This window comes from Canis lupus, chromosome 29 (genome assembly GCF_003254725.2).
Source record: "Canis lupus dingo isolate Sandy chromosome 29, ASM325472v2, whole genome shotgun sequence".
NCBI lineage: Eukaryota > Metazoa > Chordata > Mammalia > Carnivora > Canidae > Canis > Canis lupus.
The window spans coordinates 32,817,373-32,837,484 of record NC_064271.1 but is presented as its reverse complement, the minus strand read 5'-3'; the positions used below and the strand labels follow the sequence as shown (position 1 = coordinate 32,837,484).

Genomic DNA, 20,112 nt, shown 5'->3' with positions numbered 1-20,112 from the left:
ATATCCTAAAGAGGTATCTATGTATCCATATTTGTAGCAGTATTATTCATCAAAACCAAACAAAGCAAACCAAATATCCACTGACTGATAAATGGATAAACAAAACGTGGTATGTACATACAATGGAATATTATTCAGCCCTAAAAAGGAAAGAAAATTTTATACATGCTACAATAGCAATAAACTATGAGGACATTATTTTCAGTGAAATAAGCCAGTCACAGTAAGACAGGAGATACCAAGAGTAGTCAAACTCATACTAAGTAGAACAGTGGGGCCAGAGTAGAAATGGGGAGTTGTTTAATGGATACAGAATTTCAGTTTTGCAAAATGAAAAAAGCTTCCAGATTGGCTGCACAATAATGTGAATATACATAACATTATTGAATTGTACACTTAAAAAATGTTTAAAATGATAAATTTTGTTATGTGTATTTTACTCTCTCCCATCCCCCTTCAAAGGAATTTCTAATATACTTCTAACAAGTCTAAATACAGTTATGGTGACTAAGAATTATGACCTAAAAAACTGATCTTTGGGGCAACTTCACTAGTAAACCAGGGTTTCATGAAGTCCCCCAAGTTATTAGGAAGGTTGCATTCACCTTGAGGACCCCTAATAGCAGGCACTGATTAATGATTCTGTGCCCATGACATTATCATGACACTTAAGACCACCATCCCATGCTGCGATTTCAATACCCCCCTCACCCCTGACATGAATGAGAGGATTCAAGATTGTGCCATGTCATTTAAAAACGTGGACATCCTTCTGTGGAAGCACAAAAACAGTCCATCCTCCCAGTAACATTTCCTAAATGGCATAATAAAAGAGCCTAACCTCCAATTCTTTTTCATCAAAGTACTGAAGCCACTGAAGAGGGACAACTTCATTGAAACCATCAAGGAAAGCTTTGGTCTGTTCCTGCACTCCTCGAGAAAAACGCCACTCCGTCATTAAACTGAAAATAAAGACAGCATTTAAAAATAGTTAATTTGTTATGTGAGGTAAATGCTTAGAAACAAAGTACTTTTGAAATTCCTTTTTCCAAATATACTATATATAACACATATATATGCTGATGTGTGTATGTAAGTAGTTTAAGAGTTAACGTGCTTCTCCATGAGGAAATCAGTTCTAGCACATCAGCAGCTAAAAAGGATGCTTTTTCTTTTTTTAAGATTTTATTTATTTATTCACTCATGAGAGACAGAAAGAGAAAGAGAGAGACAGAGACACAGGCAGAGGGAGAAGCAGGCTCCATGCAGGGAGCCCGATGTGAGGCTCGATCCCGGGTCTCCAGGATCAGGCCCCAGGCTGAAGGTGGCACTAAACCACTGACCCACCCAGGGATCCCCAAGGATGCTTTTCAAAATAGGAAGTTCTCTGTCAATAACACAGCCACATTTGAGCACTTCTTTCCTGTTCGTGTGTAAACAAAGAATACCAAATATCGTGTGCTAACACAGTAAGGGAAAGGCTCCTCATTCTACAGGTTTTCCTTCCAGCCAAGCATTTGCCAAGGAAGACTTGAGAAGGCTTAAAGCTGGAGAATTGGTTCTTTACATGCTATTACAGAGAACGCAAAGATTTCCTAACAGGATAGAAAAAAATCGTATGTAAGATGAAAATAAAAATATTCTGAGGTGACATATCAAGCAGATGTAGAGGAGTAAGTATAATAAAAAAAGAAGGAAGAGAATCTGCACGGTGCTGCAGGATCTCCACAAAGGGCCCCTCTGACAGTAGATGGGTCTGGAGGTCTCTGGAGGAACAGCGCAGGACTAGTGATGGGGAGAAGCTGCCGATACCAGCAGATAAAAGGAAAGGCCGTTTACCCACATTGGGTCCCAGAGGAAGCTGGTCTTCTCTGCTGAGGCAAACCTTACATCCTTGCTGCCTCTACAGCTGTTCATCAATGACTTGCCCTCTTTTGCCCATGCCCTCAACTCTAACTTCCCACCTCACTTCTCACTTGCCCACATGGGTGCTAGACTATTACTTTTCAAAACGCTTCCTTCAACCCAGTGATTTTATGTTTTTTTAATGTTTTATTTATTTATTCATGGGAGACACAGAGAGAGAGAGGCAGAGACATAGGAAGAGGGAGAAGCAGGCTCCCTCCCATCAGTGGAGCCTGATGTGAGACTCATTCCCAGGACCCCGGGATCATGACCTGAGCCAAAGGCAGACGCTCAACCACTGAGCCATGCAGGTGACCCCCAGTGTTTCTGAACTATTCTCTCTCTTTTTACCACCACTCCTAATAAAAGTTTATACTTCACTGTCTCCACTTCTCACCTCCTATTCACCCAAATTTTATTTTATTTTTTGAATTTTTTATTTTTTTTTCTAATTTATTTTTTTATTGGTGTTCAATTTACTAACATACAGAATAACGCCCAGTGCCCGTCACCCATTCACTCTCACTCCCCGCCCTCCTCCCCTTCTACCACCCCTAGTTCGTTTCCCAGAGTTAGCAGTCTTTACATTCTGTCTCCCTTTCTGATATTTCCCACACATTTCTTCTCCCTTCCCTTATATTCCCTTTCACTATTATTTATATTCCCCAAATGAATGAGAACATATAATGTTTGTCCTTCTCCGACTGACTTACTTCACTCAGCATAATACCCTCCAGTTCCATCCACGTTGAAGCAAATGGTGGGTATTTGTCATTTCTAATAGCTGAGTAATATTCCATTGTATACATAAACCACATCTTCTTTATCCATTCATCTTTCGTTGGACACCGAGGCTCCTTCCACAGTTTGGCTATCGTGGCCATTGCTGCTATAAACATCGGGGTGCAGGTGTCCCGGCGTTTCATTGCATTTGTATCTTTGGGGTAAATCCCCAACAGTGCAATTGCTGGGTCGTAGGGCAGGTCTATTTTTAACTCTTTGAGGAACCTCCACACAGTTTTCCAGAGTAGCTGCACCAGTTCACATTCCCACCAACAGTGCAAGAGGGTTCCCTTTTCACCGCATCCTCTCCAACATTTGTGGTTTCCTGCCTTGTTAATTTTCCCCATTCTCACTGGTGTGAGGTGGTATCTCATTGTGGTTTTGATTTGTATTTCCCTGATGGCAAGTGATGCAGAGCATTTTCTCATATGCGTGTTGGCCATGTCTATGTCTTCCTCTGTGAGATTTCATGTCTTTTGACCATTTCATGATTGGATTGTTCATTTCTTTGGTGTTGAGTTTAATAAGTTCTTTATAGATCTTGGAAACTAGCCCTTTATCTGATATGTCATTTGCAAATACCTTCTCCCATTCTGTAGGTTGTCTTTGAGTTTTGTTGACTGTATCCTTTGCTGTGCAAAAGCTTCTTATCTTGATGAAGTCCCAATAGTTCATTTTTGCTTTTGTTTCTTTTGCCTTTGTGGATGTATCTTGCAAGAAGTTACTGTGGCCGAGTTCAAAAAGGGTGTTGCCTGTGTTCTCCTCTAGGATTTTGATGGACTCTTGTCTCACATTTAGATCTTTCATCCATTTTGAGTTTATCTTTGTGTATGGTGAAAGAGAGTGGTCTAGTTTCATTCTTCTGCATGTGGATGTCCAATTTTCCCAGCACCATTTATTGAAGAGACTGTCTTTCTTCCAATGGATAGTCTTTCCTCCTTTATCGAATATTAGTTGACCAAAAAGTTCAGGGTCCACTTCTGGGTTCTCTATTCTGTTCCACTGATCTATGTGTCTGTTTTTGTGCCAGGACCACACTGTCTTGATGACCACAGCTTTGTAGTACAACCTGAAATCTGGCATTGTGATGCCCCCAGATATGGTTTTCTTTTTTAAAATTCCCCTGGCTATTCGGGGTCTTTTCTGATTCCACACAAATCTTAAAATAATTTGTTCTAACTCTCTGAAGAAAGTCCATGGTATTTTGATAGGGATTGCATTAAACGTGTAAATTGCCCTGGGTAACATTGACATTTTCACAATATTAATTCTGCCAATCCATGAGCATGGAATATTTTTCCATCTCTTTGTGTCTTCCTCAATTTCTTTCAGAAGTGTTCTATAGTTTTGAGGGTATAGATCCTTTACATCTTTGGTTAGGTTTATTCCTAGGTATCTTATGCTTTTGGGTGCAATTGTAAATGGGATTGACTCCTTAATTTCTCTTTCTTCAGTCTCATTGTTAGTGTATAGAAATGCCACTGATTTCTGGGCATTGATTTTGTATCCTGCCACGCTGCCAAATTGCTGTATGAGTTCTAGCAATCTTGGGGTGGAGACTTTTGGGTTTTCTATGTAGAGTATCATGTCATCGGCGAAGAGGGAGAGTTTGACTTCTTCTTTGTCAATTTGAATGCCTTTAATGTCTTTTTGTTGTCTGATTGCTGAGGCTAGGACTTCCAGTACTATGTTGAATAGCAGTGGTGAGAGTGGACATCCCTATCTTGTTCCTGATCTTAGGGGAAAGGCTCCCAGTGCTTCCCCATTGAGAATGATATTTGCTGTGGGCTTTTCATAGATGGCCTTTAAGATATTGAGGAATGTTCCCTCTATCCCTACACTCTGAAGAGTTTTGATCAGAAATGGATGCTGTATTTTGTCAAATGCTTTCTCTGCATCTAATGAGAGGATCATATGGTTCTTGGTTTTTCTCTTGCTGATATGATGAATCACATTGATTGTTTTACGGGTGTTGAACCAGCCTTGTGTCCCACGGATAAATCCTACTTGGTCATTCACCCAAATTTTAAACCACTGTAATGGTCTGGGGCTTTCAACATCTCTTCTAGGAGGGAAAAAAACCCTTTCTTTACAAATATCACCAAAGAACTCTAATTGCCAAGCCCCAGGCCCTCTTCAAAATCACTCCTGTGCATGAACGTCCTGTAACACTGGGCACTGGCATTCGCCAAGCCGACTTCAGTTTTTCCCTGGTCTGGCAATACCACCATTCCTGATCTGATCTAACTCTGGCTATTTATTAATTTCCTTCATTGGTTTCACTGTTCCATAGATGTTGGTATCACTGCAATCTCTGCCTTCTTTTCTTTTAACTACCTCAACATGATATCATTAATTACCTAAACTCTTAATCATCACAGAAAAGCCAGTCATTCTTGAATTCCCAAATCCTGATTTCCTCCTAAGATACTAAGATATAAAGTCCTCCTTCCTTGGATATCCTGCTAACACATGCAACTGTTAACCAATCCAGAAACTTCAAATATTTCATTTGCTAGTATTTTCCTCACTATATGTAACTGATCTTTGAATCTGAACTAATCTATTCCTATAACATCCTTAAAAATCCATTCCTTCATTTATGTCTACAGTGTCCTATTTCAGGTCTATGATACTCAACCACAAGAAGAATGAAAGAGCCTCTTACCTATGTTCTGATCTCTAACCACTCTCTTCCATCCATCTATCCCTCCCAGGTCATCCTCCACAAAGGTACCTGAATTAGCCTTCCAAAAACAATTCTCATCACCTCATCTTGGTTTTGGTTAGTTTTTCATGACTTATATTAGAGCAAACTCCAGGTTTCTTAGACATAAGAATTTCCTTAGACTAATATACAATCTGGCTACCACCTGAGGCTCCTAGCTAGCCACTATTTCTCACCATGATACTATTACCACAGTGCTGTGGTTGTAGATTCTCAGGATAAACTAATCCCTTTAATACCTCAATTCCTCTGCTCCAAGGGGATCCCTGGGTGGCTCAGCGGTTTAGCACCTGCCTTTGGCCCAGAGCGTGATCCTGGAGTCCCAGGATTGAGTCCCATATCGGGCTCCCTGCATGGAGCCTGCTTCACCCTCTGCCTATGTCTCTGCCCCCCCCCCTCTCTCTCTGTGTCTCTCATGAATAAGTAAAATCTTTAAAAAAAATTCCTCTGCTCCTGCTATTTCCCTCCCCCCAAAACTCTCCATCTACCAGGCTAGCTTCCACTTGTCTTTTCAGACCTAACATACGCAATGTCCTATGAAGAACTTTCCTCAGTTCTCCCAACAGAATCAATGACTTCCTTCTCACTCTGGATCCCGACAGCACTTCATACATCTTTCTACCATTCATTTACTCATAGATTCATGGAGGTCCTACTCTGTACACTAGAAACAAAATATCACAATTTAAAAAGAAGAGTAGTCTCACATAATAGCATAAAGTCTCACATAAAGAGCAAGATTAAAATACAAGATTAAAAAGTCTGTTACGGTTTCAGAGACTGAAACGAAATTATCCAAAAATTGTTTATATTCAGGATTAGTTATTAACTTTTTATAACGGTGTTATACAGATAAGACTTTAGAAAACAGTGATCACCTTAACACAATACATAAAATTCAAAGTAGTGAACTAAATATGAACTTCATATGATGAAATTGTATTTAATCTGTTTTCATTATTTGAAAATATGGACAGTATTTTTAAAAATGCTTCAGTTACGCTATTAAGTAACTACTGTTGGATCCTGTGGAAAGTTTAAGGCTTAAGTACAGAAAGCCCAGTGCCTTATGGACCATCCTTGTAAATATGTTTTCAAAATGTAAATGGCTATATTGTTTTTGCCAGTAAGAGTAATAAATGCTTACTGCATGACAAATAAGCAAAACAGAAATATGTCAGAGAATACAAATATATACAAAGAAGAAAATCAGTCATTGGCTTAACTCCAATTGGACAACAGTAGTTTAGCAGAAAACTAGGAAGCCAGAGGCCTAGAATGCCACATAGAATGGCTGCATTTACTTAATAAACAAGGAGACATTAAGGATGTGAAATTCAAAGGCCATAGCAACTTATGGGTTAAAAAGAGAAAAAAAGATAATTATGACCTTCTGGGAAAGCAACACACCAATATCTATTAAAGAGTCTTTGATTTTTTTTTTAATATTTTTTTTTATTTATTTATGATAGTCACAGAGAGAGAGAGAGAGAGAGAGAGAGAGAGAGAGAGGCAGAGACACAGGCAGAGGGAGAAGCAGGCTCCATGCACCTGGAGCCCGATGTGGGATTCGATCCCGGGTCTCCAGGACCGCGCCCTGGGCCAAAGACAGGCGCCAAACTGCTGCGCCACCCAGGGATCCCTATTAAAGGGTCTTTGACTGAATTATCTCACTTCAGAAATCTATCCCACAAAGACAAAAGCAGCAGGTATACAGATTTATACTTAAGGAAGTTTTGTGTTGCCTTTGTAGTAGCCCAAACTGGACACAACCTGAATGATACCTACTAGCAAAAATGACAGATGGATATATCATAATTAATCTAGCTATTAGAAAATGTGTTAGATCTCTCTTTACTGATGTGGAGGATGGAATAACCAAGCTAGACAGTAACATGTATGATATGATCCCATTTTTTAAACAAATATCAAGAACAACATAAAAATTTGAGACAAAGGTGACACTGAGAATCCAAGCCTGAAAGAGCATAAAAATGATAGTATCATCAACAGAGACAGGTCAAGTGAGGCAATAGGAAAACAAATTGAGAATTTTGATTTTGACGTGTTGAGGAGTTGGCAAACTGTGGCCCATGGGCCCACTCCAACCTGTCATCAGGTTTTTATACATAGCATGTGAGCTAAGAATAGTCTTTACTTTTTAAAAATGGCTGAGAAAGGGATCCCTGGGTGGCGCAGCAGTTTGGCGCCTGCCTTTGGCCCAGGGCGCAATCCTGGAGACCCGGGATCGAATCCCACATCGGGCTCGTGGTGCATGGAGCCTGCTTTGCTTCTCTCTCTGCCTGTGTCTCTGCCTCTCTCTCTCTCTCTGTCTGTGACTATAATAAATAAATAATAAATAAATAAAATATTTAAAAATGGCTGAGAAAATATTGAAAGAATATCTCATGATTTGAAATCACATTTCAGAGTACTCAGTAGTTTTCCTGGAACATAGCTACAAGTATCTCTTCATATTCTATGTGCTTTTGTGCTGCAATAGCAGAGTGGAGTAGTTCCAAGAGAGACTGTATGTGGCTCACAAGCCTGAAATATTTACTATCTGGTTCTATTCTGGAAAGGTATGCATTTACCTTGCTGGCAAATGGAAATTACACCTTAAGTATCTGAAGATACTACCTTAATAGAAAACTGAAGCCACGATAGCAGGCTTTGTAGAGAAGCAGGTTGAATAAAGAACCTGGGAAGCATGCATAGCTACGAAATTGGGGTTTAGGTAACCATCATTACAGAAAATGTGAAGAAAATTTCTATGGTGCAGGATCATGGAATTCAAGAAAATGAAGGGTTTCAAAACAGGGGCTTGGCAGGTCCTATGAAAAGAGTAAGTTAAAGAGGAAAAGTGAGCTGGAAGAGGAATGAACATCAGGGTGCTGGTCAGAGCCTGGGCTTCAGGCTGGGCTTTGCTACAACCTGAAAGAGCACCCTGGGTGCTTCACCTAGAAATAAAAAAGCTTCACAGTCTTTGCAAAGCCCTTTTAAGCCCCACTGTTCTATAATTTTTGATCTGGACAAAGGTAGAATGCATACAGCACGTGCGAGTGGGAAAATGAAGGTCATCATTTATTCCTTTATTTCAAGAACACTGGTACTGTTGAGAAGAACTTAAATAAATGTACATTAGAGGCAAGAGAAGTTATTTTAGTACATTTGAATTTTTGAGCATGTTTATAAACAGACCAAGATAGAGTGCAAATGCAAAAAAGGATAAGTGAAAGGGGGAATGAATGCGGGAACAGCTTCCCAGAGGAGTGAACATGGGATAAAATTAAAGGTACAGACAGAGGAGTTAGTTCTGACATGCTCTAGAAGTTCTAGAGATTCAGGTCAATCAGGTGTATCACCTTACCCAATATATTCATCTTTGTTCTCCTCAGTCACCAGGATATTGGAACCTCCCAGCTTCAGGTCATGTGAAGTAACCTTTCCCAAAATTTCCATGTCAACAGAAAAGTACATTTCTAAGCCACATTCTTCAATGTTGTTGTCTCTAGGTGATACAAATATACATTGATTAATTAATGTATCTAAGTTGGCTTTAAGAAAATGCCTTATTGAAAGATAAATCTTCAAACCTTATCCAGATAAGGGAGTTATAAAATTCAGTATCAATAGATTCCAAATCCTTAATAGTCAGTTTTTTACTTAGCATACGCTTGTAGAATGGTAAAGAGAAACCAGTATCAATAAACTTCCCATGAAAAAGTGCCTGTCAAGAGAAATAAAAATTTTTACTTAAAAATTTATAGAACAACAATTTCTTATTTAGAGCACAATGATAACAGAGAAAACGTGAGGCTTCACAGGCCAAAATAAGCACTTAAATAAGCAACCGGCATAAATCATGAAAACCAAAATATTACATGAAATGTATTAAGTATGAAACACAAAATACAAAGTTAAATGACTTCAAACACTTAGCTCTATCACATCCTATCAATAACTGTCAACGAGGACGGTAAAGGAACAAAACCTCCACTCTTTCTAGGATGTTTTATAAATTAAGTTACCTACCTGGATGCAGAAATATAGGAAAAAACCTCAGGGCTCCTGTGCATACATCAGCAAGACAAGACCCCTCCTTCTACTCCTTTCTGACCACAGTTGCTTAAGAGATTTGCAGGACTAACTCCATTTGCCTTCACTGTTGCTCACAACAGCCAACACAGGAAGTGCCAGACCCTCTCAGCACCCCAACTCTCACCACCAATTGCCCATCCATTTCAAAATCCAATTCCATTTCTCACACCTCCCCTCACTCCCAAAACTACCTCTATGATTTGCCCTTTGAAGTTTGTAATCCATCATTAACAAAATCCCCCAGATACTCAACTTGTTCGTTGAAGATCTTTTAGCACCTTGATTTAACAAACCTCTGGCACTTTTCTGAGGACTTGTTTTCCCTCAAGTCCTCCCAAAGGGGTGCTGTTTCTCTCCCATCCTCTTCATGTCACCACGCCTGGAAGTAGGGCAGGTGTTGCTCCTCATACTAATTCTTCCTCCTCAAATGTGCCCGTCTTCCAACTCATGGCTTCATACTGCCATTAGTGGCTCACCACCCTCACCCTCACGTTGCTGTCATCAACTGTAGATCTCTGGGTTTCTCCTTGTAACTCCCTCAATGACGTGTTCTTCTACACTACCATCATAATTTTGGACATTTCAACATCTAAACATTCTTGACATCAATGACCTTAGATACTGTTACTAGCAATAACTGTTTTCTTTCACAAACTCAATTTGAACCACACCTAATTTTCTAGCTCACTGCCTTTTGCAATTTTTGACTCCACTGGAATCTAAAGAATACATGGAACCTTATCACTGTTTCTCAGCTTCTCAAAAAAGTTATTTCTCCCCTTATTCAGTTTTGACTCCATCATCAATCATTAAAATTACTCTCTTGTATACCTTCAAACCCAGCCTCTCCTCAATGAATTTCTGGCAAAATCCAAAGCCCAGCTAAACACAACCCTTAACCTACTCCATGCCTGTGCCTAGGTACTGGAACATGATAGAAATGCACATACAACCATGCTGACTAGTTCATGACCAACAATCTCCAGTGGGAGCTTGGTGGGAGCCTGATAATTATTATTTCCCCACTGCAGTCACTCTCCTGGGTGACTATTTCATTCCTCAAATAGTTCTTTTCTCTACTTCTCACTCTGAGCTAATGGTCTTGCTTTTTCTCTTACTCAAGATCACTGCTCCTGTATTCCCTATCTCTTTGACCTCATCAAATTCTTTTTTCTTACTTAATCATGATTATCTGCATGTAAATATTTTATTCTCCTCCCATTCTCGATTCCATATCTATTTCTAGATACTATCCAATTTCCCTATCATCCTTAACAGCAAACTTCCTTAAAATATTTGTTTATATTTGTCATCTCCATTTCTCTTTCCATTCTCTCTGGATTTCCCTCCCACCAATCAACTGTTCCTCTCTACTGCTCCTGAATATCTTTCCGCTGGCCAAATCAAATGGTTACTTCTAAGATCTCATCTTGCTCACCATACCAGCACTCTGGACAGGGCTGGTCATCTTCCTTCGTCTTCTAGCAACTGTTCTTGTTTGTTTGATTCTCCTACCTCCTCTGCCTCAGCTCTTTTGCTGGTTCCTTCCCATCTCCTTGATTTACTTGCAAATGTCCTTAAATTTCTTCTCTGTCTACTCTTATTCCTTAAATAATCACATAGCCCTAACCTAGCTAGATACCCCCTCATTGCCAGACTTTTATACTCAACTACCTATTATATATCTCCATTTGGAGGTTAGACCTACATTTTTTCCAAATTTGAATTTTGATTTTTCCCAACCCCAAAAATGTGCTCTTGCCACAAACCTGCCACCTTACAATACAGCAAATGCAACCAGACACACAGGCCATAAATTTTGGTGCCATATTTGACTCTCTCACGCTGTGAATTTAAGCCGTCAAAGTTCTGTTAGCTCCAGAATCCAAACCACTTCTCCCTACCTCCTTTGCTATATTACTCAAGTCCAAGACACTATCACCTCTCACCTGGATTGTGGCAAATGGTCTCTCTGCTTCCACTGTTGCTTTCCTCTGCCCCTAATTAGTCTCTTTTCTACACAGCAGCAAGTAGACTTAGTAATAATCCCATCTCTGGCCAAATTCTTTCTCATATACTCTGTTCCATGCATACTATTTTTTAATCAAAAATGTAATTTCACTTTGGAACTTTTTTCTTGCTGTTCCTTCTGCCTAGAAAGTCATTCTCCAAGATATATGCATCATTCAATCCTTTGCTTTCACATTTCTCTTTATGTGCTACCCCTCAGAGAGGTTTCCTCTAATCATGCCATATGAAAAAGCAACACTCCTTTTCCCTCAGCACATACTTATGTGTTATTCTTTCTCCCTCTAATAGAATTTAGATGCTGAGAGCAGGGACTACGTCTTTTCTTCATGGTTTCCTCTATGTCATACTATGATGCATAGTAGGTGCTCAATAAATATTTGCTGAGTGAATAAACACAAAATGTACAAATAAACACAAATATTTCTGAAAAGACAATAGTCCCACAAGAGCTTCTGCAAAGTTCTGAAGACTCCCAAAATATCAGTCAGGTACAATTGTTATACAACTCAGATTTTCCTTTTATACAGAAAAAGTCACACTGTAATCAAGCTTTATCTATAAAATCAAAGGACTTTTAATAGCCAAGCAGCTACATTAATAATCCTCATATTCACAATCTTGATTTCATACAGGTACTCAAAAAATATGCTGTTCTTCTTTCTAGGCAAACTTCCTTGGTAACAAAATTTGTAAATATACACAATCAAGGACAACATGGATCATTTTTTTAAGTCCTCCCTAAAATATTTTTGAAATAAGCAAGTTTGAATAAATAAATGAATAAATAAATAAATAAAGGAAAATTAGGACTCACCATAGCAATAAAGCGACCAATAAAACAGAAGTATGAGAGATGGTCTGGATTAATGGTTGATGCTGGATTTATTTGTAGACAATAGTTGTTCTTGCCAGCATACTCAAATAGGCAATACATGGGGTTCAAAACTTCATGTGAAAGCAAGAAAAACCATTCTCTAAAAGAAAGTAAGATTATTTTTTAGCATTCATACATACATGAATTTAAAAACATCTTAAATATACCCATGCACATATATCTCTGCTCAACAGCCTTTAACAACTTCACTGCCCAATTCCTTAGTGCTCCAGTTAAGTCTTCCTATGATCTGACCCTCCATCCAGTCACCTGCAGTTCCTGTGATGCCAAACCACAAACTCAGTGCCACTCATAGATATCATGCTTCTGTCTATGCTGTAACTTTCATTTGAGTATGTATCCTCAGTGTCAGCTCAGCCTGGGTAGGTCCCACTTTTGCTTTCAGTCAACTTAGATATATCCTGCTTCAGCAATTTTTTGAAGCAACTTTCAGCATATTGATTTGTATCAATCACTGAATACTTTGTGGTATTGTGATAACAACCACAATATTATTCATCTTCCCATTCATGCATGACCTGCCCATCCACTAGACTAGAAGCTCCTCAAAAGGAAAAGCCATGTCTTCATATATATTTTTGTAGCCTTAACTCACAGGCATTCTAGGATCTATATGCAATAGGTTTTAGTAAGTATTTGTTGGTGATACTGACATAGAAAGCATTACTGCTACAAAAGTTTTAAATTTATTGCCAATGTATTACAAATGGAACTAAAATTAAAAACACGAAATCTTTCAATGTGATAAGCATACTCTAACTTATTACCACCTATGCTGCCTCATTTATCAAAGTCGAATACATGAAATCCAACTAGATAAAAGATTAATAATTCATAACACAAAATAAACCCAATCTGCAAGACTCTCTTTAAAAGAAATTACTTCTAAAGCAGGGTTCCAAGCTCAAATGCTTATAGTGACCATCAGTAAGTGGTTTCCTTCTCTACACAGGCTTCATATTCTCTACTTAACCACAACCCCTCATTCTTCATTGTATTCCTGATAAAAGTTATTACCACTTTTAAGGAAGAATTCTTTCTAGGCAGATAATCATTGTCCTTAGATGACAGGGCAGTGGTGGGCACAGAGTGAAATGAAAAAGAATGTATCTAACCTACAGGGCTGAATCAGCTACTGAGATTCAGCCAATTGATGTCATGTGAGAAGGTGGGAATGTGGGTCTAAGGTTTTTAAAGAGAAGCCAGAAATCTTGATTCTTAAGCATAATCTAGTGATTTTCTTTAATGCTGTCAAATAATTGAAAAAACTTAAAAATCACAATGGGAGACATTATTAGGCAGGCCAGATCTAGCCTGGAAACCCATTTACAAAAGCTTTTCTTTATAAAGCTTTAAAAATACAATCTCAGAAACTGCCTAATAGGTAGAGAAGGGAGTCTCTCCCTATAAAAAATCAACTAAGAAATGACAAAACACCAATTAACCAAACTTAATTCAGTCCCAATATAGCAGTTGAACCACGTGACTTCCCACTGGGACAAGGTTGAGGTAAGACATGCCCCCCAGGGAAAGGATTGACAGGTCTGTGAGAATGTGTTTAGACACAAAAAAAAACTAGAAATAAACTTTCTAGTTGCTGCAGATCACTTTTAGCAAACAGCAGCCCAGAGAAAATGGAATATGTTCAAAAGAAGAATGCCTATAACATGGTATCTGACCTATATATCCTGACACTAAAAGAAAAGAAGGAAAAATTCTAACTAACAAGAGGTGGAAGAGTTCATTTTCAACATATCCTTTCCTATATTCTCAAATAAACTAAAGAGATAGGTTAGAAAATTATGAGACAACAGATGAGCTAGCAGAGCCTAGAGAAGAAAATGAAGAAAACAGTAAAGCCACTAATGAAGAAAAATCACATTAGAAGCAACAAAATGTAGGGCAGTACTGCATACAGTGACATGAGGATAGGTTTGAGAAAATTGAAACAAAGTGGAAAAGCACACAGATAAAAATAATCAGAGAAAAGATGACAGACATGTAAGACTGACAAAGAAGATTCCACATACCCATGACTGATGTTCCTGAAGAAAAATGGAACAAATGGAACAGAAAAAATTTTCAAAGACATAATAGAAGAAAATTTCCCTTAAATTAAGAAAGATTTTAATAGGTTCCTAAGAAAAGATATAAAACAATCAATAATGAAATTAATGAACTTCAAGGAAAAGGACTGTGTAGGCACCCAAAGAAAAAGTTTCCTACAAGGGGCTGTCCTTCCACTGCATAGTGTTGTTAACATTCAGTGCTAGAAGACCGTGAAGCAATATCTACAGAGGAGTAGAGAAACTGGAGTTGCATAAGAAATTTGCATCTAGTGAAGTTGTTTATATACAAAAGCAACAGAAAATACATTTTCAAACATGCAAAACTAAAGGAGTATATCACCCTTGTGAACTCCTAAATAAATTAAAACTAATACATGAATCAAAATTAAGAATTTGGGAATAAGAAAATCATGGTATGGAGTAACTGGATATGTGCATTTAAACCTTCAAAACATAAAACTAAACCCAAATAGTTGAGGTAACTATGAGTGCAGACAAATGTATGAATGTTATAAAGTCAGACAGTAAAAATAGTACAATTCATTTCTAAGATATACCTATTTTTTAATGTCTGAACATTTCTGAATTGAGATAAATCACAACAGATGTGATATGAACATTTACTGTGATAGGTAGTGTTTCTTTTCTGAAAAAGCTTAATAATACATTGAAGGAGAAAATATGTTAATTAACCAAACCTCTGATAATTGCACATATATGCTCCCACCTATCTCTTTTTGCCTGCTGTACTAAAATTATGATTTTTGTAATTCTGTACACTTCTGAAATACTAGTTTAAAAAGATTTGTTCCTATGAAAAGCAGGTTTAATTCTTTTAAAAGATTTAATGAAAGTGTTCTGCTTAAAAATAAACTTGTCAAATTAGGTGTGGGCAAAGCAAAAAAGTTGCTCATTAAAAAAAAAAAGGATTTCCCACTCTTATTGCTTCACATTTCCCACTGTTAACAATCTATTTAATGAATGTGAAAAACTATTCTCAAAAGGGCTCAGATTGGATTAAAACACAAACATAAAACCAACATATACTGTTACAATAGCAATAATTAAGATCCATTAATTTTGGTATCTGCATACAATGTAATATTATGCAACCATTAAATGAGAGAAGTATTAGTGTCATAAAATAAAGGAGAGTATTAATAGCTCCATACAGGCTATGAAAAGATGTCCATGAGATATAAAACGATAAAATGAAGTTGCTATATTGTACATGTTGTATGATCAATTCAGTTTCAAAAAAAAAAACCCAGCAAATATATACTATATCACACATACATACAAATTTATATATATGCAGAGAAAATGTATAGGATAAACAAGATAGTAGTAACAGTTACCTCTAGAATTGTGCTAATATTTTAACTTTTGTTTTTAAAAATAACTGGATTGCTACTGAAAAAAAAGTATCTTTTCAAGAATACACCCAATGCATACAATGGAGACATACTTATTTCAAAGCAAATGTGCGTTTATTTTACCTTGCTAGACCACCATAATCAAGTCCTTCTTCTCCTCTAAATATTACATATAATCGCCTTCTCAAGTCATAGGGTTTTAATGCCATAATCTAAAACAAAAACATGGATACTTAAGCACTCATACAGCACAAGTTTCTTCCAAAACAATTCAGTTTAAATTTAATCTCCACTTCCAAAATAACACATTTCCTTATCTTGTACAATGCCTTCAACTCAAGAGATAAACTGGTATGTTCCACAAACTAGTAGAGATGTACCTTACTCTATTAAGCTTTCTGTGATTTACCTTCTAAAATCTCTTTCCCCTCTTTTAGTATTAAACGGTAGTTCTACTTTGGATCAGTGGCAACAGAGGAAGAGTGACACAGAAAGCTTTTAAGTTTAGAAAATACTCCTTCCCCTGTCACGCCCCAAATTACCAGAATCTTGTAAAAGGTGACTTATACTTTTTTAACTGGCAACATCTGATAAGAAGCAAAGAGCTTGTTCTGGGTCCTGCTTATACCACATATTCCATTTCTCAGTAGGAAAGGGACTCAGTCAGCTAAAGCAAAGAATTATTTATACAATACCCATATCCAATTTCCATAGTCCTTAATGCCTTACATTGGATTACTAGCAAACAGGTTTTACTTCTGGATAACAATTAACTACTTCCACCACACATCTGTCAAAACCAAAGCCAAGACTGATGTTTGTGTGACGGCACAGCTCACCAGCAGGACTTTGCCTCATAGGCAGTCATGCACATCAAATAGACCATCATTCTCCCCACACCAGAGGACAAGGCAAAATAAAGTCTTTCGTGACTTGGATGTACAACTTACTACAATAAAGCTCAAACTACAATAAAGCTCAAGAACTTAGAGCAAGCTAAGAATTAACTCCAACCAAAAAAAAGTTTTGATAATAGCTACATTAAGTATCTTGCCCAAATTCCAACAGCTAGTAAAATTAAACTAGGATTTAAACATCTCTGACTTTAGAATGCTGCTATTTTGGCTTGTTTATGTACAAGTCCCTGGGTACATGTATATACAGGGGCTTTCAATTCATCACTGTAATACTTCTGGGAGAGGAATGAGAAGACTTTTATGAAAAATTCTCCACGTCATCAGAAAAAAATTCAATATTTTGATATTTTATCTTTATATATCCTGTAGATGATTCAGGAAAGGCAGACATATTACATTCATTTATTCATTCACCAAATGTTTACTGAATACCTGCTTTATGCAAGACACTATTCTAGGTACTGAGCATAACAGCAGTAAGTGAGGTAGTTTGTGCTCCCATGGAGCTTACCTTCTAGTAAGGGAAACAAATAAAATGGGTCAAGTGGTGCTAAGTGTTATTGAAAGAATAAAGTAGGATAAATGGCTAGAATGGGACTATGAGGGAAGTGAGCAGGGACTGCCATCTTAACTACTGAGCTCAGACAAGGTCTAAGACCATAACCTTTAAACAAACCTACAAGAGGTAAGAATGAACATTAGGGTTACTGAAGAATACTTAAATGGAACAGAGTATCTATACTGATTCAATTTTAATTTGGTAGTATTATCAAGACTTGTTTGAGTTAATAAAATCTCAGAAAATTTAGTGTCAAAATGTATCAACTTGTTCCAGAAGCTGTTTAAGCTTTATTTAAAATGGACATAATGATAAGAGCTATCTCAAAGGGATGTTGTGACAATGAATTAAAGGATAAATATAAGATGCCAGGGCCAAGCACTGGCAATCACTCAATACATGATGGGGTTTATTAGGACTATTATTATAATGGACACTCAGTAACTGGCAGTCATGGTTTAAAATTTTTAAACCCTAACTCCCTTTATATATATAGAATATAACTGAACAAATTGTATTGTTTATTCTGATAAAATCTTCCTTACCTGTTGGAAGGAATCTTCGAACAGTGTCTGCCGGGACACATTGATCTTTACATGACTGGGTAGTGCATTAGACTAAAAACAAAAATAACATCATGATATCATGTAAGCTGTAGTATATATATAGTATAAAGATAAGAGTAAATTATTATGAATATAAGATTTATTTACCACTGTAGTACCTGGCACAAATAACGGAAGTGAGCAAGTTTCCATCTAAAGCTGCGTTCATAAGCAATCTGTGGACCACCTTTAGTTCTAAAAAAAAAAAAAAAGAAACCAAATATTAATTCAAAATAAAATTAGATATGTAATATTAAGTATGAAAATGGAGTATACCAGAGTCCTACAAATGACCACAGGAAAGTTATCTGCTAGGAAAGAAGATACATTTAATGGGCCAAGAGGCTTGAGCAATAAGAACACACATACAGTGAGAAGTATGTACGGATGGGTCTTTTGTAAAGATGTAAAGAAGATTCTGGACACATTCTGAAGTTGAGGTAGGTAGAAATGTATTGTGTCAAATGCTCCTAAATCAAGTGAGACAGAACAGCAACCAACCCCTGGATTAACCATTAGCAATGTGGAGGTCACTGGTGCCCTTAACAAGCTCAGGGTTAGTGGAACTTCCTTGTGGTTTGTTTGAAAGAGAAATTAGAAACAGCAATGTACAGACAATGCTTTCAGGGCAGCAATAGAAATGAGTTTTCACTGAATTAATTTGAAAAATGAAAAGCAGTGTTTTGCTTATTTTTCATCTAGGAGAAATAGCAGCTGATGAGAATCATTCAATAGAGGAAGAGAACCTGATGATGGAGTACAGAAAGATGATAATTGTTGGGGCAATTAAATGGGAAAGGGAGGGAAAGATCTGGAGTGCCAGCAAAGGGATGGGCCTTTGACAGGAACAAAGATAGTTCATCTATAGGATCAAGAGGGAAGACATGCTGGTAGGTGGGCAGGTGTGACAGTAGGAATTTGCAACAAAACAAAACCAAAAACCCCTTTTATTGTTGCTTCTATCTTCTAAGTGATGCAAAGAAATCACACCTAAGAATGAGGATGAAGGTGAATCTAAGATATTTTTAAGATATTTAAGATATTTTAAAGGATATTTTTTTCTGGAAAATTCAGATTTGTTGACTTCTCATTCCTTCACACTACAGTAGCATGATGTGGCAGTTATGAACACAATACTCCGTGAATAGACTGCCTTGGTCTGAAATCAGCTCCATTCCCTTCTGATTTTGAACAAGTTAGTTATGCTCCCTAAACCTCAGTTTCTGCACTGAAAAAGGGAAAATAGTATTATCAACCTCAAAGGGTTGTTGAGAAATAAAATGAGCTAGTTTCTACAAGTGCTTAGAGCAATCCTCTGCATACAGCAATCACTAGATAAATATCTGCTATTGTTATTATTACCACATTATGCACTACAAATTCATTCTGTAGTAACGTAAAGCAAAGATAGGTATACTGGGCTATTACTTATATAGGTTTTCTTGATCCACAAAGTACAAATCTGTTGCTAAACTTGAGGCTACCTCATTAAACAACATTTAAGAATTTCAGGTTTTCACTTACACGGATGATTTTCCATTGCGAGGATCTTTGAATGTTGTTGTTCTTGTATTATGATCAACAAAGTATCTAACACCTTCCCGAGTATACCTAATTTCCCAGCCTTCTGGCAGGGGTTCTTCATTCTGTAAGCTAAAAGACAAAGTTACAATCACAACGTGAACATTTTCTATGCACTAAAGACATCTGAATCAAGGTTTATTTGATTCTACGTATAAATATATGTAAGATGACTTAAATAAAGCCTTAGTACCCACATACCCTTGAGTTCTTGGATCTTCCCACTGGGTTGTTTTTGTGTTATGATTCACAAAGTAAACCCTGTCGGTTGAATCCACTCTTTTTTCTAAAAAAATAAAGTGAGCATAGCATTTAATGACTATTTACTATCTATACCTTCATATATTTTTACCATCAACATATCAGCTTACCCCAGCCTGGTGGCAAAGGCCCGTATGGGTCATTTTCTGCAGCTAACATTGAAGCCTGATTGGAGAAAGGATTGGAAGGAAAAAAAATACTTTAATATAAAAGCAGAGGTAAACTAAACACTTGGTAGAACATTTTTATACCAATTTTCTAAAAAATATGATAAAGGAATGTGAATATAGAAATTTCAAGA

The 20,112-nt window shown here is 37.3% G+C and overlaps 1 protein-coding gene across 8 annotated transcripts in view; it reads right to left on the bottom strand.

The window, feature by feature from the left end:
• Positions 1-20,112, bottom strand: part of WWP1 (WW domain containing E3 ubiquitin protein ligase 1) — a 117,115-nt gene that overhangs the window by 13,963 nt on the left and 83,040 nt on the right. For all 8 annotated transcript variants that reach the window (XM_049103865.1, XM_049103866.1, XM_049103868.1 and 5 more), the window contains 10 exons: positions 19,922-19,976; positions 19,752-19,836; positions 19,494-19,622; positions 18,089-18,164; positions 17,910-17,981; positions 16,012-16,100; positions 12,363-12,522; positions 9,013-9,146; positions 8,787-8,927; positions 842-962 (listed from right to left, as the gene is read on the bottom strand). In XM_049103865.1, the coding sequence (XP_048959822.1) occupies positions 842-962; positions 8,787-8,927; positions 9,013-9,146; positions 12,363-12,522; positions 16,012-16,100; positions 17,910-17,981; positions 18,089-18,164; positions 19,494-19,622; positions 19,752-19,836; positions 19,922-19,976 (1,062 nt within the window). The remainder of the gene's footprint in view (positions 1-841; positions 963-8,786; positions 8,928-9,012; positions 9,147-12,362; positions 12,523-16,011; positions 16,101-17,909; positions 17,982-18,088; positions 18,165-19,493; positions 19,623-19,751; positions 19,837-19,921; positions 19,977-20,112) is intronic.